The 27,036-nt window shown below is 32.8% G+C and overlaps 11 protein-coding genes and 1 non-coding gene across 12 annotated transcripts; 7 read left to right on the top strand and 5 right to left on the bottom strand.

Moving 5' to 3' along the window:
- Positions 1–322: 322 nt before the first annotated feature.
- On the bottom strand, positions 323–559 carry SCDLUD_001561. The gene has a single exon (XR_006829189.1).
- Positions 560–1,431: 872 nt separating this feature from the next.
- SCDLUD_001560 (SHNi-TPR domain-containing protein) lies at positions 1,432–2,565 on the top strand (the record flags this gene model as incomplete). The annotated part of the gene is made up of 1 exon (XM_046077009.1): positions 1,432–2,565. One exon carries the CDS (start codon positions 1,432–1,434, stop codon positions 2,563–2,565), a length of 1,134 nt encoding a protein of 377 aa, XP_045935715.1.
- Positions 2,566–3,256: 691 nt separating this feature from the next.
- On the top strand, positions 3,257–4,126 carry SCDLUD_001559 (uncharacterized protein; the record flags this gene model as incomplete). The annotated part of the gene is made up of 1 exon (XM_046080426.1): positions 3,257–4,126. The coding sequence occupies one exon, from the start codon at positions 3,257–3,259 to the stop codon at positions 4,124–4,126; it is 870 nt and encodes a 289-aa protein (XP_045935714.1).
- Positions 4,127–5,445: 1,319 nt separating this feature from the next.
- Positions 5,446–7,383, top strand: SCDLUD_001558 (uncharacterized protein; the record flags this gene model as incomplete). Its single annotated transcript, XM_046080425.1, has 1 exon — positions 5,446–7,383. One exon carries the CDS (start codon positions 5,446–5,448, stop codon positions 7,381–7,383), a length of 1,938 nt encoding a protein of 645 aa, XP_045935713.1.
- Positions 7,384–7,764: 381 nt separating this feature from the next.
- Positions 7,765–8,604, bottom strand: SCDLUD_001557 (flavin reductase family protein; the record flags this gene model as incomplete). Its single annotated transcript, XM_046076849.1, has 1 exon — positions 7,765–8,604. One exon carries the CDS (start codon positions 8,602–8,604, stop codon positions 7,765–7,767), a length of 840 nt encoding a protein of 279 aa, XP_045935712.1.
- A 716-nt stretch (positions 8,605–9,320) lies between these two features.
- On the bottom strand, positions 9,321–10,409 carry GTR2 (Gtr2p; the record flags this gene model as incomplete). Its single annotated transcript, XM_046080424.1, has 1 exon — positions 9,321–10,409. One exon carries the CDS (start codon positions 10,407–10,409, stop codon positions 9,321–9,323), a length of 1,089 nt encoding a protein of 362 aa, XP_045935711.1.
- Positions 10,410–10,914: 505 nt separating this feature from the next.
- Positions 10,915–11,919, top strand: TYW3 (tRNA methyltransferase TYW3; the record flags this gene model as incomplete). Its single annotated transcript, XM_046080423.1, has 1 exon — positions 10,915–11,919. The coding sequence occupies one exon, from the start codon at positions 10,915–10,917 to the stop codon at positions 11,917–11,919; it is 1,005 nt and encodes a 334-aa protein (XP_045935710.1).
- Positions 11,920–12,721: 802 nt separating this feature from the next.
- SCDLUD_001554 (uncharacterized protein) lies at positions 12,722–16,336 on the bottom strand (the record flags this gene model as incomplete). The annotated part of the gene is made up of 1 exon (XM_046080422.1): positions 12,722–16,336. One exon carries the CDS (start codon positions 16,334–16,336, stop codon positions 12,722–12,724), a length of 3,615 nt encoding a protein of 1,204 aa, XP_045935709.1.
- Positions 16,337–17,176: 840 nt separating this feature from the next.
- RPT6 (proteasome regulatory particle base subunit RPT6) lies at positions 17,177–18,394 on the bottom strand (the record flags this gene model as incomplete). The annotated part of the gene is made up of 1 exon (XM_046080421.1): positions 17,177–18,394. One exon carries the CDS (start codon positions 18,392–18,394, stop codon positions 17,177–17,179), a length of 1,218 nt encoding a protein of 405 aa, XP_045935708.1.
- A 384-nt stretch (positions 18,395–18,778) lies between these two features.
- Positions 18,779–19,501, top strand: ALG13 (N-acetylglucosaminyldiphosphodolichol N-acetylglucosaminyltransferase catalytic subunit ALG13; the record flags this gene model as incomplete). Its single annotated transcript, XM_046080420.1, has 1 exon — positions 18,779–19,501. One exon carries the CDS (start codon positions 18,779–18,781, stop codon positions 19,499–19,501), a length of 723 nt encoding a protein of 240 aa, XP_045935707.1.
- Positions 19,502–20,075: 574 nt separating this feature from the next.
- RTS3 (Rts3p) lies at positions 20,076–21,134 on the top strand (the record flags this gene model as incomplete). Its single annotated transcript, XM_046080419.1, has 1 exon — positions 20,076–21,134. One exon carries the CDS (start codon positions 20,076–20,078, stop codon positions 21,132–21,134), a length of 1,059 nt encoding a protein of 352 aa, XP_045935706.1.
- A 1,651-nt stretch (positions 21,135–22,785) lies between these two features.
- SCDLUD_001550 (uncharacterized protein) lies at positions 22,786–26,721 on the top strand (the record flags this gene model as incomplete). Its single annotated transcript, XM_046081549.1, has 1 exon — positions 22,786–26,721. One exon carries the CDS (start codon positions 22,786–22,788, stop codon positions 26,719–26,721), a length of 3,936 nt encoding a protein of 1,311 aa, XP_045935705.1.
- Between the last annotated feature and the right edge of the window lie 315 nt (positions 26,722–27,036).

Below are 27,036 nucleotides of genomic sequence, written 5' to 3'. Positions count from 1 at the left end.
TATAACAATTTACTAACATCATCATAATCACTCTACACGAATTGAATGTAGAATACAAAAGATGATCTTAATTGCATTCAAATTGAAATCCAAACGAGAAAAGAAAAAAGAAAAAAGAAAAGAAAAAGGCTTAACAGGCTTAAAATTACAATAATTACTCAAGGCTTAGTTTTGAAACACCTAAGTGCAAAAGCAGAACAAAATCTGTATGTCAAAGTCCAACAACGAAATCCTTTCTTCGTCACAATAAACCCATGCAAGATGTATATTTTCAATTTAAAAGATACTGTATGTATAAAATTAAATGCTACAATGATAATCGGTATCGGGTTAGAGTAGTATTTAAACACTCCTTCTACAATTGCACTCAATAGAAGTATAAAGAATATACAAATCCTTTACCTCAAACGAAACTTTAAACCGCTGTCTATCCCATTGGGTTTAGTTTGAAAAACTAACTTCCCCAGATAAAATATTTCTTATAACAGCGCAAATCCAGACTTTCATTCCGAAAAAAAAAAATTCCTCCCTTCAAGGGAATACCTAGTGTATTAATCTCAAATAGCTTTCCAAGAAGGATGGTTGCTATGCAATATTATTACACAGCAAACATCTCAACCTCCTTCCTTTTTTCTAAATTTTTTTGAAAAAAGAAATTTGGCCCTCATGAAAAAAAAAAAAAAATTTTTTTTTTCCCTTGATTTCAAAAAGGTCATCAAAAAACCAACAGAACCTAAATAAGGCTCTGAAAAGAGACTAGGTGAATAGACTTTTTCCAAAAAAAAAAATAATTAGAAAAACATCTATTGCGTTTTCGTAGTGATCCACCGAATTTCCCACCTGCAAATATAAACATTGATTGTGTAAGCAGGTAAAATGTAGAAACATTATAGCAAATAAATAGACATATACATCGATAAGTACCTTTTAAACACAAAATATATTGAATAGACTTATTCAAATGTGTGTATAATTGCATCTCAGAAAGCTATGAAACTAACTGAGATGTCTAATGGCAACAGTGGCGAGATTTAGCATTATTCCAAATACATGCCTGTCCCTTTTGTTTTTTTTTTTCAACCACCAAGATGGAAGGAAAGAACAGAGGAAAGAAAAATAAAAAGAATTGGGAATAAAGAAGAAAGCAAGTTTTTTTTTTCTTACTGAGTTTTTTATACGTTTCAAAAGGGACAAAAACATACAAACTAACACGCTTTTTTTTTTTTTTTTTTTTTTTTCTCGGAAAAGAAATGACAATTAGTTTTTTAGGGCATTATTATTATTATTTATTTGTTTCTTTCTAAAAAAAAAAAAAAAAAAAAAATATTTTTCATAACAACGCTTTACGTATGAGCAATATGACAATTTCCCAATTCATAATATGAAAGAAGAAAAGCAAGTAAAAGAAAACAGAATAATAGTAGAATTTTAATGTCAGACAGTACTACTAAAACCAAGAGCACCAAGGAATTGAACCACTTGCTGACTGAGGCCAGTAAATACTATGCAAATAAAGATTACAACAAGAGCGTTGAAAACTATGGAAAATTAAATGAGTTGTATTATGACTTAAATGGTGAAAATAGTCCGGATTATTTGTTTTTGTATGGAAAAAGTTTGTTTCAACTTGCATTGGATAATTCAGATATATTTGGAGGTAACCCTGGTGTTGATCTCGATGGAGAAGAGAATGAAGTTGATGAAGAAGGGTTACGTGAAGAAAGTGGTACTGTTTGCAAAAAAAAAAGTAAGATGTTTCAATTTGATACTGAAATAGAGGAAGATGAAGAGCAAGGGGAAGAGAAAGAAAAAGAGGAAGAAGAAGAGAAAGAAGAAGAAGAAGAAGAAGAAGAAGAAGAAGAAGAAGAAGAAGAAAGTAAAGAAAAGCATAATAAACAAGAATATGAAGATCTTCAAAATGATTTTGAAAATGCTTGGGATGTTTTAGAAGTTTCTCGTAAATTATATGAAAACAGGCTAAAAAAAGAACCTTTGCAATCTAGTTCTGATATAATATTAAGATTGTCCGAAGTTCATGACATTTTAGGGGAAATCTCTTTAGAAAATGAAAACTTTGAACAGGCTTCAATTGATTTTGAACAATCATTAAATTATAGGAAACAGTACTTTGAAAACAATAAGGATAGAAAAGATCCTACCAACAGATTAATAATTGAATCTTATTACAAATTATCATTATCATATGAATTTCAACCGAAAAGAGGACCAGATTGCGAAAAGAATTTAGGCATTGCTATTAAGTTATTAAAAGATAGAATCGACCAAGGTAAAAGTGAGGAAGGTGATAGTTCATTACTACAGGACTTAGAAACCAAATTAAAGGAAACCAAAGAATCTATAAAATTAAATGCTAATATGGAAAATCAACAAATAGAAATGATGAAGAGCTTATTGTCTGGAGGCGCTGTTACCAGTCATAGTACTGTCAATAGCAGCCATGCAAATGTGCATGATTTGAGTAGTATAGTTGTTAAAAAGAATAAGAAAAGACCGGCAGGAAACGGTGCTAATGATGACAATTCGCAAAAAAAGGCTAAAAAGTAGAAAAAAAAAAAAAATGTGATTAAGGAAGGTGGGTACAGCACTTTTTTCAAATTTAACATTGTGTACTTGTAAGGATTTATTAAAAAGATAAAAAAGAAGATAACAGAGAGAAAGAAATGATGGTAAAAAAACAGTTAGAAATATGGTGAGATTTAGGCGTTATTTGTGAATTTAATTTTTAATTTTTTTTCTTTTTGTACTTGGTATGAGCCTCTTATTAAAAATGCACATAATATCGGTAAATTTGTTGACATTTTTTCTATCACCTTCTTTGCCACCTTGCTGCTTTGATCTTTTTTATATGTCAATTTTTTTTTTTTTCTGTTTTCTGTTTTCTTTTTTTCATTTTTTAACCTTCAAGAAAATTTTTTGTTTTTTTGTTTTTTTTTCCTTTTTTCTTTTCCCTTTTCCATATTAATTATTACCTGCGTATTTGAAATATACTTAACAATAGCAATTTTATGCTACATATATATAAAGTATTAAAGGAGAAAAAAAAAAAACTTTTTCTTTTATGCTTCTACATTGCTAATTGTTGCTCACATCCTTTAACCTTTAACCTTTTTCTCTTCTTCTTTCCGATTGCTATCATATCCAATCTCAAGATATTTGTTTACTATAAAACTCAAAAAAATATCTATTTTATTTCCTCCTCCATATATCCAACATCAACAATAACTGGAAATTAACAATGTCAAGTACCTCAAGGACTAATACACCACAAAATAAAAACACCCACGCTTCTGCAAATGCCAGTAGAATTACTACTACTCCATTCCAAAGATTAATTTTATTAACAAAAACGACCCAATTTGCCTGGTTTGTTGGCCATTTCACTACATTTTTATCTTTTATCTTTTACAATTTAAACGGTTTCCCTCAATTTTTATACAACTTATTCTATGTTGGCGTGTTGGTATCGTTTGGTGTTCAATTGTACCAATGTCATTTCTCAACTCGTCGTGGTGCTGCCGGTATTTCCAATAACATACAAGGCTTAATTTCAGATGTCAATTTCCCATATTTTATAATGGCTATTTTATGGCTGTTAACACCAGTTAATGTGATTGGCTGCTTGCCATTTTTTATATTCTCTTTGTTTCATTCACTAACTTATTTGAAATCAATTTTACTTCCACAAGTGTTTAATCCAAACCTACCAATAATTTCGAAAATTAACTCCTTTTTAGTTACGAACCAAGAAAGGAGTATGATCTACAGTGCTAATTTAGAATTGGCCTGTTTATTTTCCGTTTTTTTCCGTGCTTTGCTTTGGAGACCTAGATCATGGATTGTTTTAATTGCTTACATTTTGTTTATTAGAACCAGATATCATGGCTCTATTTTTATGCAAGACAGTATAAGACATTGGGTAGTTAGATTAGACGGTGTTTTGAGCTCACCAAACGTCAATATTAAAATCAAGATGGCTTATACTAGATTGAAGGCCTATATTGAAAGATTTGATTTATTAGTTTCTCAATATACTCGCAACCTAGTGAAGGGTAATACTAGTGGTAGTAGTGATAAAGATGCTGCAGAAACTAAGAGACAACAGTGATCCAATAATTTTTCTTTTTCTTTTTGTTTTTTTTTCTTTTTCTTTTTCTTTTTCTTTTTCTTTTTCTTTTTCTTTTTCTTTTTGAATATTTGCGCACACATACACAGATATACATGGAATTAACCTATTTGATATATTTGTCATAAGTTCATAGCAATAACTAAATAAATAGAGAGGGAGAAAGTAAATAATGTAGCTACTATTGTATGTAATTTTATTTATAAATGTACATTTATTTCAATGGGTACGTAATGAATACTAATTCATACATAATAATAAATAACATGTGAACGAATTTGGATAGAAAATTATACATTTATCTTGCTATTCTGTGGAATTGTTGTTTGATTGCACACCATCGATGACACGAGCTTAAGAATTGTTTATTTTACTTTAAGGGAGGCAGGGGGGGAAAAAGGAAAGTGCTTATCCGAATTCCTTTGTTAGGGATTTATTTCGGACAAAACATTTTTATTTTATTTTATTTTATTTTTTACTACCCTTTCAATTTTCCTTTATTTGAGTTAAAAATTTTAGCCATTTGACAGTACGTTATAAAAACAATAACCACATTTTCCTTTAGAAAGAAAGAAAGAAAGAAAGAAAGAAAGAAAAAGTAAATTTATTCCATAGTATTCGATGAGGTTCCATTCTTTTCTTTTCTTGAGTACTTTTATTAGCACGCAATCCTTTTCACGTGACTAAGATCCCTTTTCTTAATTTCTCGCCTTTCTTTCCCCCCTTCTTTTCTCTTCTCCAGCTTAGAAGTTCTGCTAATATTAACGGCAATGCCAGTTGTGCGTGGTGTTATAAACCAAAACAAAAAAAATAAATCTAAGATCTGAAAAACTCAACTAATATTGAAAAAAAAAATAATATATACATAAATATATTTTTTTTTTTTCCAGAATGTTCTATCTCCTTCTTTTTTATTCGTTTGTTTAAAGGGATGCTACTACTATTCGAGACACTCCTGTTCATTTCCTTTTTATTCTATTCCATTCCATTCCATTTCCAACTTTTTCCTTTTTTTTTTTTTTTCCTCTTTTTTTTTTCTCTTTTCCTCATTTTCTTGTTTCGAAAATTGTTCTAGTCGAGAAATCTGTTTCCATGAAAAGATATATAAATAAGGGGAATAAATATAGGAGTTGTTGTAATTGTTTTCGAGTTTTCCTCTTTTACTTAATTGTTTTTCTATCTTCTTCCTCTTTTAAATTAATTCTCTATTATATTGTAAAAACAAAATAAAAACCATCGAGATTATTTTTATAATCCTATATATATAACCAAGTTAACAAATAAAAAAAAAAAAAAAAAAAATGTCTAAAGCCGTCGGTATCGATTTAGGTACTACCTACTCCTGTGTCGCTCACTTTGCTAACGACCGTGTCGAAATTATTGCCAATGACCAAGGTAACAGAACTACTCCATCCTATGTTGCTTTCACTGATACTGAAAGATTAATTGGTGATGCTGCTAAGAACCAAGCTGCCATGAACCCAACCAACACTGTTTTTGACGCCAAGCGTTTGATTGGTAGAAAATTTGATGATCCAGAAGTCCAAAGTGATATGAAACACTGGCCATTCAAGGTTATCAACTCTGCTGGTAAGCCAAAGATTGAAGTTCAATACAAGGGTGAAACCAAAGTTTTCACTCCAGAAGAAATTTCCTCTATGATCTTGGTCAAGATGAAGGAAACTGCCGAAGCTTACTTGGGTTCTAAAGTCAATGACGCTGTTATCACAGTTCCAGCTTACTTCAACGATTCTCAAAGACAAGCCACAAAGGATGCTGGTGCCATTTCTGGTATGAACGTTTTGCGTATTATTAACGAACCAACCGCTGCTGCCATTGCTTACGGTTTGGATAAGAAAGATTCTGGTGCTGGTGAACACAATGTTTTGATTTTCGATTTGGGTGGTGGTACTTTTGATGTTTCCTTGTTGACCATTGAAGATGGTATTTTTGAAGTTAAGGCCACTGCTGGTGATACTCATTTGGGTGGTGAAGATTTTGATAACAGATTGGTCAACCACTTTGTCCAAGAATTCAAGAGAAAGAACAAGAAAGATTTAACAACCAACCAAAGATCTTTGAGAAGATTAAGAACTGCTTGTGAAAGAGCCAAGAGAACCTTGTCTTCTTCTGCTCAAACTTCTGTTGAAATCGATTCTTTATATGAAGGTATTGACTTTTACACCAGTATTACCAGAGCTAGATTTGAAGAATTGTGTGCCGATTTGTTCAGATCCACTTTGGAACCAGTTGAAAAGGTTTTGAGAGATGCCAAGTTGGACAAGTCTCAAGTCCACGAAATTGTTTTGGTTGGTGGTTCCACCAGAATTCCAAAGGTCCAAAAGTTGGTTTCTGACTTTTTCAACGGTAAAGAACCAAACAGATCTATCAACCCAGATGAAGCCGTTGCTTACGGTGCTGCTGTCCAAGCTGCCATTTTGACTGGTGATCAATCCTCCAAGACTCAAGATTTATTGTTGTTGGATGTTACCCCATTATCCTTGGGTATTGAAACTGCTGGTGGTGTCATGACCAAGTTGATTCCAAGAAACACTACTATTCCAACCAAGAAATCAGAAGTCTTTTCTACATATGCTGATAACCAACCAGGTGTCTTGATCCAAGTTTTTGAAGGTGAACGTGCCAAGACAAAGGATAACAACTTGTTGGGTAAATTTGAGTTGAGTGGTATTCCACCAGCTCCAAGAGGTGTTCCACAAATTGAGGTTACCTTTGATATTGATGCCAATGGTATTTTGAACGTTTCCGCCGTTGAAAAGGGTACCGGTAAATCTGAAAAGATCACTATCACCAACGATAAAGGTAGATTGTCTCAAGAAGATATTGAGAGAATGGTTTCTGAAGCTGAGAAGTTTAAGGAGGAAGATGAAAAGGAAGCCAAGAGAATTCAAGCTAAGAACCAATTGGAATCTATGGCTTACTCTTTGAAGAACACTATTTCTGAAGCTGCCGACAAATTAGACGCTGCCGACAAGGAAACTTTAGAAAAGAAGTGCACAGAAGTCATTGAATGGTTAGACAGCAACACTACTGCTACTGAAGAAGAATATACAGACAAGCAAAAGGAATTGCAAGATGTTTCCAACCCAATCATGTCTAAGTTGTACGCTGCCGGTGGTGCTCCAGGTGGTGCTCCAGGTGCTGCTCCAGGTGGTTTCCCAGGTGGTGCTCCTCCAGCTCCAGAAGCTGAAGGTCCAACTGTTGAAGAAGTTGACTAGATTAATACTGTGCGATGTGATGGGTCAGGGTGACTATGCAATTTATGATTTTTTTTCTGTATTTACATTACGTTAATATTTCCTTTTCCCTCTGTTTTTTTATTTTCCTGTCATATATATTATATATGTGTATAAAATTTTTTTTTTTTTTTTTTTTTGTTATAGTATATACTCTTTTAATTGTATTTTAATTCTAACTTATATGGTTATTAATAAGCGTCTGCAATTTTTTATTGATATTTCTCATACGATTTATGGTTAAGTCATACTTTGCATTGATTTTAAGTTTTTAAAGGGAGAAAAATATAACATTACATAACATGTTTACTTAGAGAACATTGACAATATAAAAATGAGACGGTCTTTGAAACAACTTTAGTCCTATATCATATCGGCTGGTGGCTTGCAAATGTCATAACTCTTGGTAGTTCTCCCATAGGTGATGCCAATCAGTCTGCTAACAGGTTTCAACAATTCCATGTCTACGGCTCTATTACTTAGATCAATAGCATCCTTATCAACATGATATTTCACAGCTTTAACAATAAAAATCAGATTCGGCTCTTTATCTTTTCCATCTACAGTGTTGTACTCGAGAGGAACTTCTATTGTGTGCAATAGCTCACATTCAATACTGACAACACAGTCCTTAACGTATGGGACATCAATTTTTTCACTGACGCCTTTACGAAGTCCTGCCAATTCAAATTCGTCTACATCACCAGGAACTTCAATGGATGTAAAATTAGCTTGCTGGACAATATCTTCGCTGACTAGATTAATCACACATTGTTTCGTGCTTATTAGATTATTGGCAGTATCTTTGTAACCATTTTTTACAGGCGATAACCCAAAGGAAAAGGTTACTGGGTCTTTGGTCATCACATTGAAAAAGGAAAATGGCGCAACATTTGCGATGCGGTTCTGTTGAGCATTTGTACTTGGGCTTAGGGTGGAAATTAGTGCAATTGGTCGAGGTGCTATTGCGCTTGTTATGAATTTATAATCTGAACTTGATGGTTCTAGTGAAACTTTTTCCTTGTCAGATGTGTCTGTAATATTGATGGCTTCACCACCAGCATCTTTTGACTTAGTATGTGGTCTCCAGTTTGGATTAGGAACTTGTGTTTTAATAAACCTGTACGAGGTGAATTCATTAGAATTATTTTTATGCGTAACAAACAAATCTTCCATCTTGGTGGCTGTTTTTCTATTGGTCATCTTGTTTTCTATGCTTTCAATATGTCTATATTTGGATGTTCAATTTGTTCCCTATTTAATATGCCCCTTTTATGGTTAACTTTGTAGAAGGCAGGACTGGCTATTCAAGATATAACTATATATTTGAAAATTTATAACTTGTCGAGTGGCAGAAGGCAAAATGCAACACATATTTTAAGTTGAGAAGATTAAATAAAACAATAATCTAAGTGTATTGATTAAGGTTTTGTAGGAACTTGAGAAAAGCTAAAATATATCCAAGTAAAAGCAATAACATTTAAAAAATAATTATTTTGAGTCTGTGTGGGATAGTTTTCAATCGGCTTTCTTCACTATGCAAAGAAAAGAAAAAGAGAGAGAAAAAAAAAAAAAAAACAAAAAAAAAGTCAGTATCAAAAAAAGTCAAAAGTTTGTGAATAATAAAATGCTGTGTATTGCCATTGGTTACTAGACTTAAATCCTTTATATATTTCTTTTATTTAGAATGTCCTTTTCACTAGGTAGTTGATTAATTATATCGCATAAACAACCAACTTTAGATTAGCAGCCAACTAAAAGACGGACATTTATATGAATCACATAACTATCCCTTGATAGACATGGTACAATAATGTTTCCATAACCAATTTCTCTCTCTCTCTATCTCTCTCTCTAAATTCTGTCTTTTAAAACGATATATATATATATATATATATATATTGCATTATTTATTCTATTTATATATTCGAGCTTGTTATTAAATTATGTCTAGGATCATTAGTGTTATCAACAAAGGTACTAGAAGTACTTATTTGATTTTGTTTATTCAATCTAGTGTGTGCCCAGATTTCTTGCAACCCCTTTTTAAAAATATCAACATTATAATCAATAACAGCCAAGAAATTGTTATTGTTGTTATTACCAGTAGTATTAGTTCTTATTAACCCTACCAAGGCCAAGCCCCTGATCATTTGTTTTAAATAGATATAAACCCCATTATTCAATTTTGATACTCCCATCATTTCTTTATCCATAAAACCAGTGGTTTCCGTGGATTTGTATAAATTTTCTAGATCCAATATCACATCAACAAACTCAGCACAAACTTCGTATGTTTGAATGTCCACCGGACTTGAGTCAGTACTGACATAAATCTTAGAATTCACATCAAAAAGAAAACACTTTTCGATATTAGATTGTTGGACCAAATTATCCAACATATTTTCTAAAAATGGTAATTCCACGATTAATTTTTGTACAATTCTACTGAACGCCTCATATATTGTATGGTCAAAAATACTGGTTAGATAAAATGAAATGGAAACCCCTTCTAATCCTAAATCTAACAATTCGTCACCAATTCTCTGCATGATATCTCTCTGTGTATCTAATTTGAAGTCTTCACTTAACCCATCAACCTTGTGAATCAAAACTTCAATATTAATTTTGGGATTGACCTTGTAGGCATATTCGATGATCATCGATAAATTGGCCAATGCGTTTAAATATTCATCTTGCGAGTCAATAACATAAACTAATGCACCAACGTTTTGGAATAATCTTTCTGAATCGTAATTCGGCTCAAAATAATTTAATTGACCGGGCAATTCCATTACTGATAAATCAATCAATGTACTGAAATGTTCTGTTGTTGGTTTAGATGTACTTTCCAAGTAAAGAGTGTCTAATGGCTGCATACTATGGAATACAACTTTACATATAGATGACTTCCCGCATCTTCTTAATCCCATCAATAAAATTGTGGCTTTAGAGTCATCTGCCGTAGTTAATTCAGATGTGGTGTTGCTGCTACTACTGTGTTCCATAATTGTGTTGCTGATATAGATAGTCTTGTGTAATGTTCTTGTCTGTATGTAAAGCTTTTGGAAAGTAACAGTAAAAATCTTTAAGGGGCCAATCGAACAAAAGTTTAATCTATGATACAAGTTATGAAATATGAAAACTGAAAAGCGTTTTATTGGCAGAAGGGCCAAAAAAAAAATAAAAAAATAAAAAAAATAAAAAAAAAGCAAAAAAAAAAAAAAAGAGAAAAAAAAAAAAATTATTTACTTAAGTTACCAAAATACTATTTAAAAAAATTTAAGAATCATTAAAAACACATCTATTCCTCCCCTCCCTCCCCCCCCCCTCTTCAAACTCTTTCCATCTAGTTACAAATTTTTGTACTTGTACTTCTAGGACTTAAGAATCAAAGAGAGAGAGACAGAGACAGAGAAAGTGTGTGTGTGTGTGTGTGTGTTTGATAGACAGAAGAGGGAAAAGTAATATAACTTAGAAGAAGAAAACCCCCCTGATACCATTTTAACAAGGATGAGCCAACAAATTCCTTTTATTCAAAAGAAACAACATGTTTTAAAAGCTGCAGATCTATCACCAAAAGGATCAGTCGATACACTATGTTTACCAATAATCAATTTAATTAACAAACATGCTGATATGTTTACTACTTCTTCTTGTTCAGGAAGATTAAGTGTTTTTGTTGAAGGTGAAAAAATAAAAAGGAAACCTACTGATTCAAATAATGATGATAGTGTTGTTAAACTTGGAGGTAAAGGTTTGGGTGGCGATTGGCTATTTATTACACACGATGTTAATGAAGTGGATAACTGGCTTGGAAAACTATACGAATCATCGAGATCCTTTACCCCATATAAACCGGAAGTTAATGCCAAGAATAATTTAAGTGACGCTTCTTCTTCTACTTGCAAAAATCATGTCATTATACCACATTCAAGTTCGGACCCAGATTCAGCCTTTCCTCCAATCGAAACCCAGAGACTTGTGCTATACAAATTTGAACCTTTTATTCTACATGTAAAATGCAGAAACTTTGAAACAGCTTCAAAATTGTATAACGTTGCAATGAGCTGTGGATTTAGAGAAAGTGGAATTGGTTCAAATTTTATTGTTGGTATCAGGATAAATATCAAACTGGATTTGCCTATAGGGTGTGCATTTTTTGCTGGTGATTCTGAGCATAACAATTTTAAAGAGACAAAACTTCAGTTACTTCTCGATAATTCATATATTAATAGCGTGCTAAACCCAATAACAAAAAGCAAATTCGATGAAAACCTCAAAAAGATAAACGAACTTTATCATGCGATTGAAAAAGAAATGTTTGTTGATGTAAATAATGCTGAAAATGCCGTAAAAGAAACTAAAACAGAACGTAGGGAAAGAAAAAGAAGAGAAGGCTTACAAAGACAGGCTCAATTTAAACAGAACGATGATTTGAACAAAAAATTATTTGAAGAACGTAAAGAAAGAAAGAAGAGAGAAGCTTTGATGAAAAAAAACTCACAGTCGATTTAATTAAAGCAGAACTGCAGTAACAGTTAACTGTAATTTGCTTTTACTATTATTAGTTTGTGAAGTATTTGTCTATTGTGATATAGGCTACCTTAGAGCACAAAGTTTTTTTTTTATTTTTTATTTTTCTTTAAGCACACATACAGACATATATATATATTTATACTAGCATCCCTAATTCTTTTTTTGGTGACAATATAACAAAAATGTAGACTTATATTTTGACAATTGATTCTAAATTCTTCTATACTACGAATAAGTAAATTATACGATTAGTGAATTAATGTGTTCTTGTTTTTTTCCATACAAAAAAGGTAAAGTAAACGAATAATATACAAATATTTCTTATAAAGGAAAAAAAGAAAGAGGGGAAAAAAAAAATACATATACAATACATCATAATAACACTCTTAACGTGCGACAACAACAGAAAAAGAAACAGACCTTATTACGATCTGTTGATTGAAAAATAAAAATAAGCACGTATTGAGAGAGGGGGGGGGAAATATCAAAAGTAAACTTACGGCGACGATAGAAAAAAAAAAAAATATTACGACACAATAATGAATAAAACCAACAACAGCAGATTAAAATTTACAATTCCTAATAAAGATATTATCAAGTAAAAAACATGCCAAATAATGAAAGAAAGAAAGAAAAAAAAAAAAAAAAAAAAAAAAGAAAAAAGGAAAAAAAAAAAAAAGAAAAATCAACAATAGCAGCAAAAATGCCTTTTAGTTTTCTTTTCCCCTTGGTTATCCAAATGATTATCTTAAATTTTTTTTTCTTCTTTCCCACCAATTGTCTATTCATTTGTACCCAATAAATCAAACATATTGCTTGGCTGCTTTTCTTGTTCACTATTGGAACTTGAAGTACCACCAGTAGTAGAATTAACATTACCACCGGCAGTTCGCTTTTGAGATGATAATGACGAGGAGCCACCAATAGTTCTGAACGAGCCTTGTCTATTACTGTTAGCAGACGTGTTATTACCACCATATCTAGAACTAGTATTTCTCATACTCCTTCTGCTACCTGCATTACTATTTCTACTATATTGACGTTCCTCAAATTCCCTTAGTCTCTTGGCTTCCTCCTCCTTGTGAATCTCAGAAATAGTCTTTGGACCAGCATTCTTCTTCTTCTCATCTACCCAACCCTCCAATCTTAGATCAGAAAGATCCATCAACTTGAATTTTATTCTACTGGAGCACAAATCCTTGTTAATAATAACTTGCAACCTATCAAAGGTCAAATCTAGTAAAACACCACCAGTTATGTTACCAATTTCAGCAGTTTCAAATTTAGACCCAACTGTTTGAAGCAATTCAAGCAATGACTCCAAAGTTTCTTCTTGTGGATGATCGCCGTTGATGTCAGCCAAAAACTTACGGAAACAAGACATCACCACAGTACTACCCAACAAATTAGTTTGATACAAGTGACCTATCAAACGAACTAAACCCAAGCCCTTTCTCTTGGCAGCAGCCATGACATAATAATCATCACTCATCATCTCTGGCTCTAATGGAGTACCGTCTTCCTTTGTAGGCAACTTGTCAATCCATCCTTTATCAAATTCTCCCTTAATAATTAAGAAAATGTAGTGTAAAACCAAATAGTTACCCTTCTTCTGTTCATATTCCGAATCCTTTAGTTCCTCATTAGCATTTTGAACAATAACACCAAATAACTTAGCGTACATAGTTGCCCAATGTGGTTCATCACAGGCTTTATCTAAGATCAATCTTAAACAAGCTTTCATTGTGGTCCCATCCTCTTCATATTTCGATTGGTTTGCAATGGCGCTTATTTTAGTGGAGATAGAATCGAATTTTTCCAAAGTCAATTTATTCAACAAAGATTTCATTTTCTTTTCGACTTCTTCAGGGCCTAACAAAACAGTACCATCTGGAGCAGTTTTGACTTCAACCTCTTTCTTCATTCTGGATTTTGGTTTCCATCTGTTGGTGGCTTTTGGTTGCTCAGCTTCAGCACCACTAGTAGCAGCACTCTCACCGTGGTTTTCATCGGCAAAATGTCTATTATTGTTGAACTCTTGTTCAAATTGTTGCTGTTGCAACTGTCTTTCATTATTATAGCTATTTACATTTATGCTACCACTCTTGGAGGAATCATATCTTGAAGTATATTCTGACCTATTACTACTGTTGTTATTGCCTCTTCTTTTAGATTTTCTCTTCGAGTCTGATCTTGAAGACCCGGAACGTTCACCCATAGACCTTCTACTGGCACTTCTGGAACCAAAGCCTGTGTTGTTGCCACTACCACCTCTACCAGACATTTGTCTACCACCTCTACCCATCCTCATAGATCCACCTCTACCTGAGCCACCGTAGCTATTGCCACCAACATTGTAATAGTAGCTGGTTGGAGGTAATCCAATCAATCTTTCCTTTTTTATGAAAGCGGTCCACTCCTTATCTGGGTAAACTTTAGCCTTATCTTTAAATTGCATCAAGAAATCTAAGTCGTAATAATATTTAACTTTACTCTGATCTTTTTCGGCAGAAACTTTAGGTCTAGTTACTTCTTCTGCGTATGGATAGTTGAACACATCAGAGATTGGAGTGGCATTATCTAGCAATTGTTTATAATATTTGTACAAGTAAGCACCATCTTCATTAACCTTCTTCTCCTCTTGCTCCTCCTCCTCCTTTGTTTCAGAGTCAACAGTTGTTTGTGTTTCACAATCATGAGAAGCAGGAGCAGCGGTAGTCTGGTCAGTCTCGGTAACCTCAGAAGATTCGCTGCTCTTAGCAGCAGTGGCCTGTTTATCTAACTTCATTTTTTCTGAAAAACTCATTGGTTTAGGCGTAGCAGGAACAGTTTCTTCTTGTTCTGTTTGCTTGAATTCAGCAGGAACCTTAGCTTCTTCTCCAAGGGGTTCGACTGGAATTTCAACACTTTCTTCCTTTGGTTCGGCTGAAACTTTAATCTCTTCATCTCCTTTAGAATCAACTGAAACCTCAATTGTTTGTTGTTCCTCTTCTTTAGGCTCTACTGTTGAAGTAGCAATAGTTTCATTTTCTTTCTTTTCTGAAGAAGCCATATTATCGGTAGAAACAGCAGAATTGGAAGTGACAGAGTTAGCAGTAGTAGTAGTAGTAGTAGCAGTAGCAGTAGTAGTAGTAGCAGTAGTAGTAGTAGCAGCAGCAGCAGACTCGGCAGCAGCAGACTCGGCAGCAGCTTGTTTCTTTTCCTCGTCTTCCTTCTTCTTCTTCTTTTCAGCAGCCCTTCTTAAAATTGCAGCTCTAAAATCGTTAACAGTCGCTTTTTTAGTTTCATCGTCTTCTTCTTCTTCTTCTTCTTCTTCATCATCTTCTTCTTCATCTTCATCATCTTCTTTTTCTTCATTATCATTAACTTTTTGTTCAGAAAGTAACTCTTCTTTATCTTTTCTTTCTTCCTTTTCTTCCTGCTCTTTTTCTTGTTCTCCTTGCACTTCCTCATCCCTATTACTTAGGTCTTTTATTTCGTTACAAGTGGAAGTAGCACTGTTGTTAGGCGATAAGCTAGTACTGGCAGTATTATTTTCATGTACTTTTCTCATAACGGGTGTAGCACTGCCACTGCTTTCTTTCTTGTCAATGTTTTTCAAATCAACAACAGAGCCATTTTTACTTGTAATAGTAATACCAGATTTACTTTTATTGTAAGGTGTAGTATTATTACTTCCACGATGTATGTTGCTGCCATTGTATTGATAACCATTGTTAGTATTAGCATTGGCAGTAGTATCATAAGTACCACCCTGCAGATGATGCGAGTTACGTGGTACCGATATGTTGTTAGTAGTTTGTGTATTAAGCGATGTGACGGGTGGGACAACCATATTACTAGTATTTGATTGGACAGCTGCATTATAACTATTAATAAAGTCAACTGAAGTATTAGTACCACCACTGGTACTAATATGACCAGCATCTGGTTGTTGAAGAACAACCTGTTGGGGAGCGCCACCGGTAACAGTAACAGGAACAGGAGCACCGTTAGCACCGGTAGTATAATAAACATAAGCAGCAGCAGGGGAAGTAGGAATAACGGTTGGATTTGAAGGAGTAGTTTGGGGTGTAACTAGTTGATTATACTGAACATAGCTATTAGTATTAGTATTAGCATTGCTGTTGTTGTTGTAATGTCCATGATGGTGATGATGATGCTTAATTTTACCATTATTATTGTATGGTTTGTTGTTGTTGTTGTTGTTACTATTTAATGGAGTGTATTTTTTTGGTGTCCTATTGTTGTTCATCACTGGTCTATTAGTAGATGAGCTGGAGTTAGATCTTTGGTTAAATCTTTTATTATTAACCGGAATACCTGATGAAATATTGACATTAGTAGTAGTGGGAGAACTACCAGTAGAAGTAATATCAATATTGCTACTAGTCATAATCTATACTTTTTTTGGGGGAGGGGGGGGGGGAGTTTAGATAAGTTTTAAAATAAAACTAAATAAAATATATTAGATTAAAGTAGTGCGATAATCTGAGTTGCGCTATTAGTTTATGACCTTTTTGAGATAAAGAAAGGGATAAAAGTATGTATTAATATTAGCACTTGGAGAGGATCCTCTTAATGAGAATAAGAAAGGGATTTAGATTATAAATTAAAAGCAAGAGATAAAGATTAAAAGACAAAAAAAAATAAAATATTGGATGTTAACAGCAATGTTATTGATGGAAAAGAAGAAAACAAGGAAAAGTTTAGTTGAATAATAATGAAGAAGTATATTCTGTTTAGAGCTAAGAGAAATATCTTTCTGTTATATATAAATGTAATTTAACTAGTAATAAAAATGAGAACAAGAAGAAAAAGGAAAAAAAAAATAAATAAAAAAAAAATTTAAAAAAAATTTAAAAAAAAAAAAGTGACCATTAGCAATAAGAAAAGCACGCAGGAGATAGAAAAATCACCTCTTTCCAAAGAGGGTATTTTTTCTTTTTCTTTTTCTTTTTCTTTTTCTTTTTCTTTTTCTTTTTTTTTTTTCTTTCATTTTTTTCAAAGTGGAAAAAAGATATTTTTTTTTTGTCTTTCAGAGGGAAAGTTGTAGGCAGCACGGCCGGGTGACAACAGGTTACCCGGTGCATACCATCATGATATATAACAAAAAGATAAACTATCACTTTACACGATACAATACTTGTATAGACCATATCCCCCCCCCCCCCAAATAAAGAAATTAAAAAAGAGGAAAAAAGTTAGCAATACATACATATTATCTTTTTTTAAATCATTTGTACAACTTAGCTACACTAACCGCTGTTTCATCGTTTTTGTTCATAACTTTACCAACTGCCAATTCAAAATCTTCTTGGGTAACATGTATTCTTCTTTCTCTCAAAGCATACATACCGGCTTCTGTGCAAACACCTTTAACATCAGCACCTGAACAGCCATTCATCTTTTCAGCAATCTTCTTCAAATTGATACCTCGGGTTAAATTCATCTTCCTGCTATGAATCTTTAAAATTTCTGTTCTGGCGGCTACTGTTGGTGGCGGGAATTCTATTTTTCTATCAATTCTACCCGGTCTTAATAATGCAGGATCTAATATATCTAATCTGTTGGTGGCCATAATAATTTTGATGTTTTTAGAACTCTCAAAGCCATCCAATTGATTTAGTAATTCTAACATTGTTCTTTGCACTTCACTGTCTCCCGAACCAGAGCCACCAGAACCTTCTGACCTGGTAGACCCAATAGAATCGATCTCATCCATAAATATAATGCTTGGGGCGTGCTCTCTAGCCATAACAAACAATTCTCTAACCATTCTTGAACCTTCCCCAATATACTTCTGTACCAATTCAGCACCGCTAACCCTAATAAACTTACAATCTGTATGATGGGCCACTGCTCTTGCCAATAAGGTTTTACCAGTCCCCGGTGGTCCATACAAAATAACACCTTTTGGCTGGGCAATACCCAAACTTTCAAATAATTCCGGATGTTTGACCGGCAATTCGATCACTTCCTTGATTTCTTTAATTTGTTTGGTTAATCCACCAACCATGTCGTAAGTGCTATCTGGGATTTTTTCCACCATCATCAATGAAACTAATGGATCAACTTTATTAATTAAAATTTTATGCAAGATGTAACTGTCACTTTTCAAACAAACTCTAGCGCTTGGTTTTAGATCCTTGATGTTAATTTGTAAAGGATCGATATCAACAATATATTTGCCCTCTGGCTGGATTTTAACTAGAACTTTTTTGTCGCTAACAATTTTAATAACTTCTCCCACATATGAGCCTGGTTCTTGTAAGTAACGTAATTCATCCTTAATAAATTTGACTTTATCATTTAATTCATTTCTGGTTGCTTCCAATCTTTGTAAATTTTGCTTTTTCAAACGAATTTGTATTTCCAATTCTTGCTGTTTAGTTAGAAAGTAAGGTTTTATACCAACACTGTTGGCAGGTGTAGTGTTTTCAGTAGATATCATCAGAGGTATGTATACGTTTATTATTTATTTTTGGTTAGAGTTTATTTTTGTCAGAGTTTTTCTATTATATTTTATACATGTATTTATTAATGAAAAATAGGAAAAAAAAAATTTGCCACTTTACGATACTTGCTTGATTAATTTGTTGTCTAACTTTTTTCTTCTTTTTTCTTTTGTCATTAAGATCACCAATCCGAAAGCAGTTCGGACAAGGCTTTTTTTTATTTTTTTTTTTTTATTTTAAAGCTGTTTAGCTTTTTTAAAGCGTAGCGTTAAATTACAATTACAATTAAAATTTAGACAAAATTCTTTTATAATAATAATAATGACAAAACACATGCTACTTTTTATAAAAAATTGAGGAGGAAATATACACAAGAATATATGACTAATAGAATATATGTTACTGTGGGTGCAACTGTACCATTTCCAAAATTAATCAATCAGGTAATATCCAATCTAGATAAGATAATACTACTAGAAGGAACTGGGAATACCGAGTTTATAATTCAATATGGTAGAAACTATACCCAACAATTTATTGATGCCATAAAGAAGAGTTATGAAGGAGAAACTGGTCAAGATTGTAACATAATAAGTCTGGATGACACTACAGTTGCTGACAATAGCATAGAGAAGGATGATTTGTACGAGCTTTATTTCAAATATTTTCGAAACAAGGATAATAACAATAAGTGCCTTTATGTGACGATACCTAGATTTAAGAAGCTAAAAATATTGGGGTTTGAACTATCTGGATATATAAATGAATTATTATATGATTATCAACCAAACATAATAATAACACATGCAGGCACTGGATCGTTATTAGATGGATTGAGGTTAGCAGGAAGAAAACAAAAACCTAAAAGATCTATAATATGTGTTATTAACGATGAATTGATGGATAATCATCAAGTTGATATTGCAAAGAAATTTAGTGAATGTAAATATGTTAAAAGTTGTTATCCTAGCGAGATGGGAGATTTATTTAAAAATATGTGTGGGGGTAATTTTTCATTTTCAGTTGGTTCAGGTGGTGATGATATTGTTGAATTTCCAAGTGGTTATAATAAACAGTTTGAAAATGAAGTATTGTTAGGTTAAGAAAATAGATGGAATGAGGACGAGTTATTGTCGTTTATTAAACTTTAATTTTGTTTTTTGGTTGAGGGAAATAAAAAGAAAGTAATTTATTTACCCTTTTTTTTTTTTATATGTTATATGTGATATATTTGTTTGAGTCAATCACGCAGTACGCTTTTAAGGGGGCGTACAGAACAAAAAAAAATAAAATTTAAATAAAATTTAAATTTAGATTTCGATTTCCAGTCTCGAAAATTTGCCCAATTTTCATTTTTTAATTTCAACAATCCGCCTGATTTTCTTATTCTTTCTTATTTCTTTTTCTACCCCTCTGAATCACAAACTTTTTTGATGATAAATAAAATCTTTGATAAAATTAATTCCACTTTCAAGTTCTTTTCTTTTCTTTTTTTTAACTTTAATCCACAAATCAATTATATATAAGACAGCCTTTCGCATCTTGATTTTCCCAACTAACATCTTTTTCCTTTGATTAAATTATATCACTAAGAAAAAAGAAAAAGAAAAAAAAAAAAAAAAAAAAAAAAAAAAAAATTAACAATACTTCTATTGTCATATCTCTGAGACAAAAAGAATGCTTGCTAACAATAATCCTCCAAATCCTGAAAAAAAGAGATCAGGAGGCAAATCACAAATCTCTAACAATATGCCCAACCATAAACCACCATTAGAAATAACCACTTCTGCACCATTATCAGTGACAAGTATCAACGAAAAAATAATCAAAGGATCCCCAACAACAATGGACACAACGCCGCCATTTTGTGCTGATTTATTAAATAAAGAAAGAACTACCACCTATAACAATAGAAGCATTAGAAGCACTAGTAATACCAGAAACAATAGTAACAGTAGTATCAGCGCCGGCAGTGTCACTGCTAGAAGGGGAAGAAGAAGAAGAAGCTCTATTGGCGCCAGTCTTGCTCCTACCATTATTACTCCCAATACCAAACTTCACACCACAGAACAATTGATCAATGATATGGAGAATGAACAAGATCATATAGTTGTCAATTTACTAAGAGAAATCGAAAATTTAAAACTAGAAAATTCAGAACTAAGAGCAAAATTGAAAAATTTTTACCTTTGCAATGGCGCTACTATTCCACTGGATGCTGGTGTTGTAAACCACTCCAATTATCATTTCTATTACAGCTCTCCTTATACTTCACCTGTACACTCCAGAAGACCCAGCAGCAGTAATGCTAGCATCAACAGTAGTTCCTTTAACTTCAATGGCAACAACAATACAAATGCAGATGCCTTAAATACAAATAATCAAAGCTCTAAAATCGGTAGTTTTAGTTCGAATGGTTGTACTGCTAACACCAGTCGAAGCAATAGTGTGGTTAGCAATAACAGTAACTTTTTTCTCTTAGATACACCAGCCAGTAGCAACCACGCTCACAGCACTACTAGCAGTACAACTTCTGCCAGCAATAATCTATATGTTGGTTATAATGCTAATGGTGGCAGTGCCAATGGCATGAAATTTTCAAACACAAATTCTGCCAATATCAATACATTTTATTCTCCTAACCCTGGGGCTAGTACTTTAAATAACATCAATGGCAGTTCGTGCTTACATAGAAAGAGGCATTCGATTGCATGTATTCACGCTAAAGAAAAATAAAAACAAAAAGAGGGGGGAGGAAGAGGAGATAGACAAATTGGGCTTATTGAAACAAGCGTAAAGTGTCTGAGCCATGTGCATTTTAGGGGATTATCTTTACTTTTTTATTATATATTTTAGCTTTAATATCATTTTATTGGTTTTAAATTTTCGGTTTAGTTTTATTATTATTTAGGTATATATTACATTAGTTTTAGCCTGTTTAGTTTTTAGTAATATTATATCATTTCGCACTCTATAACGAAATAGCTAACTAACAATTATAAGTATATGGATTTTCCTTGATATTATTTTTTTTTTTAAAATTGTTATTAAGAATATTATTTTTGTTTCATACCAAAAAAAAGAAAAAGAAAAAGAATAAACGGAAAGTAAGAATTTAATGGAACGAAAACAAACGCGATTTAAACGAGTAATTTAAGTGATTTGAACTAACGATAACAAACCAATTTTCACATTTATTACATTTTAACATTATGCATATCGAGGAATCATACAAATAAAAGAAAGGAGAATAAAATAACTGAATAAAAGTCAGCTGATACCATCTTCCTTCTCTCTTCCCCATTCCATTAAAAATCTATAAAAAGTGCATTTTTGTAAACCGTTTAGAAAACAATAAATTATTGAAAATTGGTTTCAGTTTTCTATTAAATAAATAAATACTAATACTAATAATAATAATAAAATTATTCTTTTAAGCTTTTTCCTATAATTCTAAAATGAAACCACAAAATTTATAACCCTTTCTTCAGCTCTGGTGCTATAAATATATTAATGTAAACACAAAAAAAAAAGTTTTTTTTCTCTCAAATACCATAATTTAATAAGAATAATATTAAAGTAGCGTTTTTTTTTTTTTTTTTGGCTATTTTTTTAAAAAATCATCATTTCTAACAACGCTCTTTGCTTTGTCCGCAGTTTGTTAAATTCCTTTGTCGCTTTGATCTCACGTTTGTAACATCCAAAAAGGGAAACTTACATGATTTTCATCAAAAAAAAAAAAAAAAAAAAAAAGTAAACATATAAAAATGAAGATCTTAGAAGCAGTAATAAGTAAACAAAAAATACTATTGTTTTTCTTTTTTTTTTTTCATAAATAATTTTTTAAATGGAAAATGATAAACACAAAAAAAAAAAAACAAACCAACAGGGGGCGACTTGCTATAAAGAATGCTTACTCTTTTTGAGGTTTTAATTTTATAATTTTCTTGGATTTTTATGTAAGCCATTGTTACCGTTGTTCTTGTTATTTGTTATTGGCCGTAATTATTTTTGAACATATATTATTCCTTTATCTTGAACAAGTTGGCAGCAGTAATCCTTTTACTACTAGTATTTCAAATTAGACAAAAAAAAAAAAAAAAAAAAAAAAAAAAAGAGGTATAAGTAGAAAACAATTAAGATTTAGTATAAGACACTTTTTCCCTTTTTTTTTTTTTTTTTTTTTTCTTTATTTAATAAAGATTAATCTTAGGTACTTATACAATCGGTTGGTTTTCCATATGAAATCTATCACAAAATGCATATAAAATCTCTGTAAATTTGGTTAATGCCTTAGTTTTAAATTACATTAAATTTCATTGCACATTATTATTTAAAATAAAAAGACATCTACAAAATAAATAAATAAAGACTAAAAGCTCAAAAAATGTTGTCAAATAAACCGTTGCTACCTTTAGTACTAATCCTATTTGGTGCTGTTATCTATGCCTTGGATACTTCATATGTATCCTCAATTACAACTATTACATCTACAGTTTGCCCGACATGTGTTACCGATACTATCTTCAGCAGTTCAGACATTGTCTTAACTACTTATACCTCTTCCACTATTGTAACCACAGCTGATTTCTGTCCAACTTGTATTACTTCTACCTTTTATGATACTAGTGGAGTTTCTTCAAGCACTTCAATTTTATTTACTTCTAGTGCTACAACCATTAATATTGCTCCATCCAGCCTCTCAAATAAACCATCTATCTTTATTCAATCATCTAGCAGCAAGCATGACAAACCAAGTTCTGTTAATGAACCATCCATCTCTTCTAGTGGATCATCTAGTAGTTGGTATGTCCAATCAGGTTCTAGTAGTCAATCCAGTTCTTTTATTGAACCATCCATCTCTTCTGGTGGATCATCTAGTAGTTGGTACGTTCAATCAGGTTCTAGTACTCCACACAGTTCTAGTATTCAATCTAAGTCTTTTAATGAACCATCCATCTCCTCTGGTGGATTATCTAGTAGTTGGTATGCCCAATCAGGTTCTAGTACTCCACACAGTTCTAGTATTCAATCTAGTTCTTTTAATGAACCATCCATCTCCTCTGGTGGATTAGCTAGTAGTTGGTACGTTCAATCAGGTTCTAGTACTCCACACAGTTCTAGTATTCAATCTAGTTCTTTTAATGAACCATCCATCTCCTCTGGTGGATCATCTAGTAGTTGGTATGTCCAATCAAGTTCTAGTACTCCACACAGTTCCAGTAGTCAATCCAGTTCTTTTATTGAACCATCCATCTCTTCTAGTGGATCATCTAGTAGTTGGTACGTTCAATCAGGTTCTAGTACTCCACACAGTTCTAGTATTCAATCTAGTTCTTTTAATGAACCATCCATCTCCTCTGGTGGATTATCTAGTAGTTGGTACGTTCAATCAGGTTCTAGTACTCCACACAGTTCTAGTATTCAATCTAGTTCTTTTAATGAACCATCCATCTCCTCTGGTGGATTAGCTAGTAGTTGGTACGTTCAATCAGGTTCTAGTACTCCACACAGTTCTAGTATTCAATCTAGTTCTTTTAATGAACCATCCATCTCCTCTGGTGGATCATCTAGTAGTTGGTATGTCCAATCAAGTTCTAGTACTCCACACAGTTCCAGTAGTCAATCCAGTTTTTTTAATAAACCATCCATCTCTTCTAGTGGATCATCTAGTAGTTGGTATGTCCAATCAAGTTCTAGTACTCCACACAGTTCCAGTATTCAATCCAGTTCTTTTAATGAACCATCCATCTCTTCTAGTGGATCATCTAGTAGTTGGTATGTCCAATCAGGTTCTAGTAGTCAATCCAGTTCTTTTATTGAACCATCCATCTCTTCTGGTGGATCATCTAGTAGTTGGTACGTTCAATCAGGTTCTAGTACTCCACACAGTTCTAGTATTCAATCTAGTTCTTTTAATGAACCATCCATCTCCTCTGGTGGATTATCTAGTAGTTGGTATGCCCAATCAGGTTCTAGTACCCCACACAGTTCTAGTATTCAATCTAGTTCTTTTAATGAACCATCCATCTCTTCTAGTGGATCATCTAGTAGTTGGTACGTTCAATCAGGTTCTAGTACTCCACACAGTTCTAGTATTCAATCTAGTTCTTTTAATGAACCATCCATCTCCTCTGGTGGATTATCTAGTAGTTGGTATGCCCAATCAGGTTCTAGTACCCCACACAGTTCCAGTAGTCAATCTAGTTTTTTTAATAAACCATCCATCTCTTCTAGTGGATCATCTAGTAGTTGGTACGTCCAATCAAGTTCTAGTACTCCACACAGTTCCAGTAGTCAATCCAGTTCTTTTATTGAACCATCCATCTCTTCTAGTGGATCATCTAGTAGTTGGTACGTTCAATCAGGTTCTAGTACTCCACACAGTTCTAGTATTCAATCTAGTTCTTTTAATGAACCATCCATCTCCTCTGGTGGATCATCTAGTAGTTGGTATGTCCAATCAAGTTCTAGTACTCCACACAGTTCCAGTAGTCAATCCAGTTCTTTTATTGAACCATCCATCTCTTCTAGTGGATCATCTAGTAGTTGGTACGTTCAATCAGGTTCTAGTACTCCACACAGTTCTAGTATTCAATCTAGTTCTTTTAATGAACCATCCATCTCCTCTGGTGGATTATCTAGTAGTTGGTACGTTCAATCAGGTTCTAGTACTCCACACAGTTCTAGTATTCAATCTAGTTCTTTTAATGAACCATCCATCTCCTCTGGTGGATTAGCTAGTAGTTGGTACGTTCAATCAGGTTCTAGTACTCCACACAGTTCTAGTATTCAATCTAGTTCTTTTAATGAACCATCCATCTCCTCTGGTGGATCATCTAGTAGTTGGTATGTCCAATCAAGTTCTAGTACTCCACACAGTTCCAGTAGTCAATCCAGTTTTTTTAATAAACCATCCATCTCTTCTAGTGGATCATCTAGTAGTTGGTATGTCCAATCAAGTTCTAGTACTCCACACAGTTCCAGTATTCAATCCAGTTCTTTTAATGAACCATCCATCTCTTCTAGTGGATCATCTAGTAGTTGGTATGTCCAATCAGGTTCTAGTAGTCAATCCAGTTCTTTTATTGAACCATCCATCTCTTCTGGTGGATCATCTAGTAGTTGGTACGTTCAATCAGGTTCTAGTACTCCACACAGTTCTAGTATTCAATCTAGTTCTTTTAATGAACCATCCATCTCCTCTGGTGGATTAGCTAGTAGTTGGTACGTTCAATCAGGTTCTAGTACTCCACACAGTTCTAGTATTCAATCTAGTTCTTTTAATGAACCATCCATCTCTTCTAGTGGATCATCTAGTAGTTGGTACGTTCAATCAGGTTCTAGTACTCCACACAGTTCTAGTATTCAATCTAGTTCTTTTAATGAACCATCCATCTCCTCTGGTGGATTATCTAGTAGTTGGTATGCCCAATCAGGTTCTAGTACCCCACACAGTTCCAGTAGTCAATCTAGTTTTTTTAATAAACCATCCATCTCTTCTAGTGGATCATCTAGTAGTTGGTACGTCCAATCAGGTTCTAGTACTCCACACAGTTCTAGTATTCAATCTAGTTCTTTTAATGAACTATCCATATCTTCTGGTGGATCATCTAGTAGTTGGTACGTTCAATCAGGTTCTAGTAGTCAATCCAGTTCTTTTATTGAACCATCCATCTCTTCTGGTGGATCATCTAGTAGTTGGTACGTTCAATCAGGTTCTAGTACTCCACACAGTTCTAGTATTCAATCCAGTTCTTTTAATGAACCATCTAGTCCCACTTTCTATCCAGTAAACTCATATACTGAGGATAACCCAAAACAAAATGCGTCAAATAATATAAGTAACATCGTTCCTCAAAAAAATACACCTTTAATTGCCACCCAAACTTCTGTAACAGTTTCAAACTTTGTGCCGTTTGTCAGTACTATTTATTTTGAAAGTAGCAGATGTAAATTGGTAACTTCTAACACCCTATATCAAAATGCTACTATTGCTACCATTACTACCTGCAGCAGTCTTGAATTGTGCACCATTGAAACTATTGTTTCCACAAAAACAAGAATTAATACCAGAAATTTAACAAATACCGTTACTATTCCCACCAATAAGCTAGTTCCTATTACTACTACAGCGGGTTCAACAGAAGAAAATATAACAGCTATTTTTTCTACTCAGACAAAAGATTCTACAACTACTGTTGTTTCTAATAATGTTTTTTCTATTTCTGAAGTAGCAACTATTAAAGATGGTGGTAATTCTATTAGTCCTGGGAATACATTCATTTTAAGTTTTATGATTATCTTGGCCAATTTTATTTAATTTTAATATTAAATTTATATATCAAGCGCTATTATAAAAATTCTTTTTTTTTATTTTTTATTTATTTTTTATTTTTGATAGTCTTATTATTTTTTATTAATAGGGGCACTCTGTGAGTTGTACTTTGAAACTTCTAATTCTTAGTGAGCTAAATCCATTATCTTACCTTTATAGGTCAAAAACAGTTTTATATTATTTAAATGAACAGAGGGAAAATGTATATTCTTTTTTGGAATCAGAGGACGAGGAGAGGAAATGTAGGAATTATTATTATTATTATTATTATTGTCCGTAAATCCAACACATCCGTAGAAA

The sequence above is a fragment of the Saccharomycodes ludwigii genome, chromosome II, assembly GCF_020623625.1.
Source record: "Saccharomycodes ludwigii strain NBRC 1722 chromosome II, whole genome shotgun sequence".
Taxonomy (NCBI): Eukaryota; Fungi; Ascomycota; class Saccharomycetes; order Saccharomycodales; family Saccharomycodaceae; genus Saccharomycodes; species Saccharomycodes ludwigii.
This window is presented reverse-complemented; position numbering and strand designations above follow the sequence as displayed.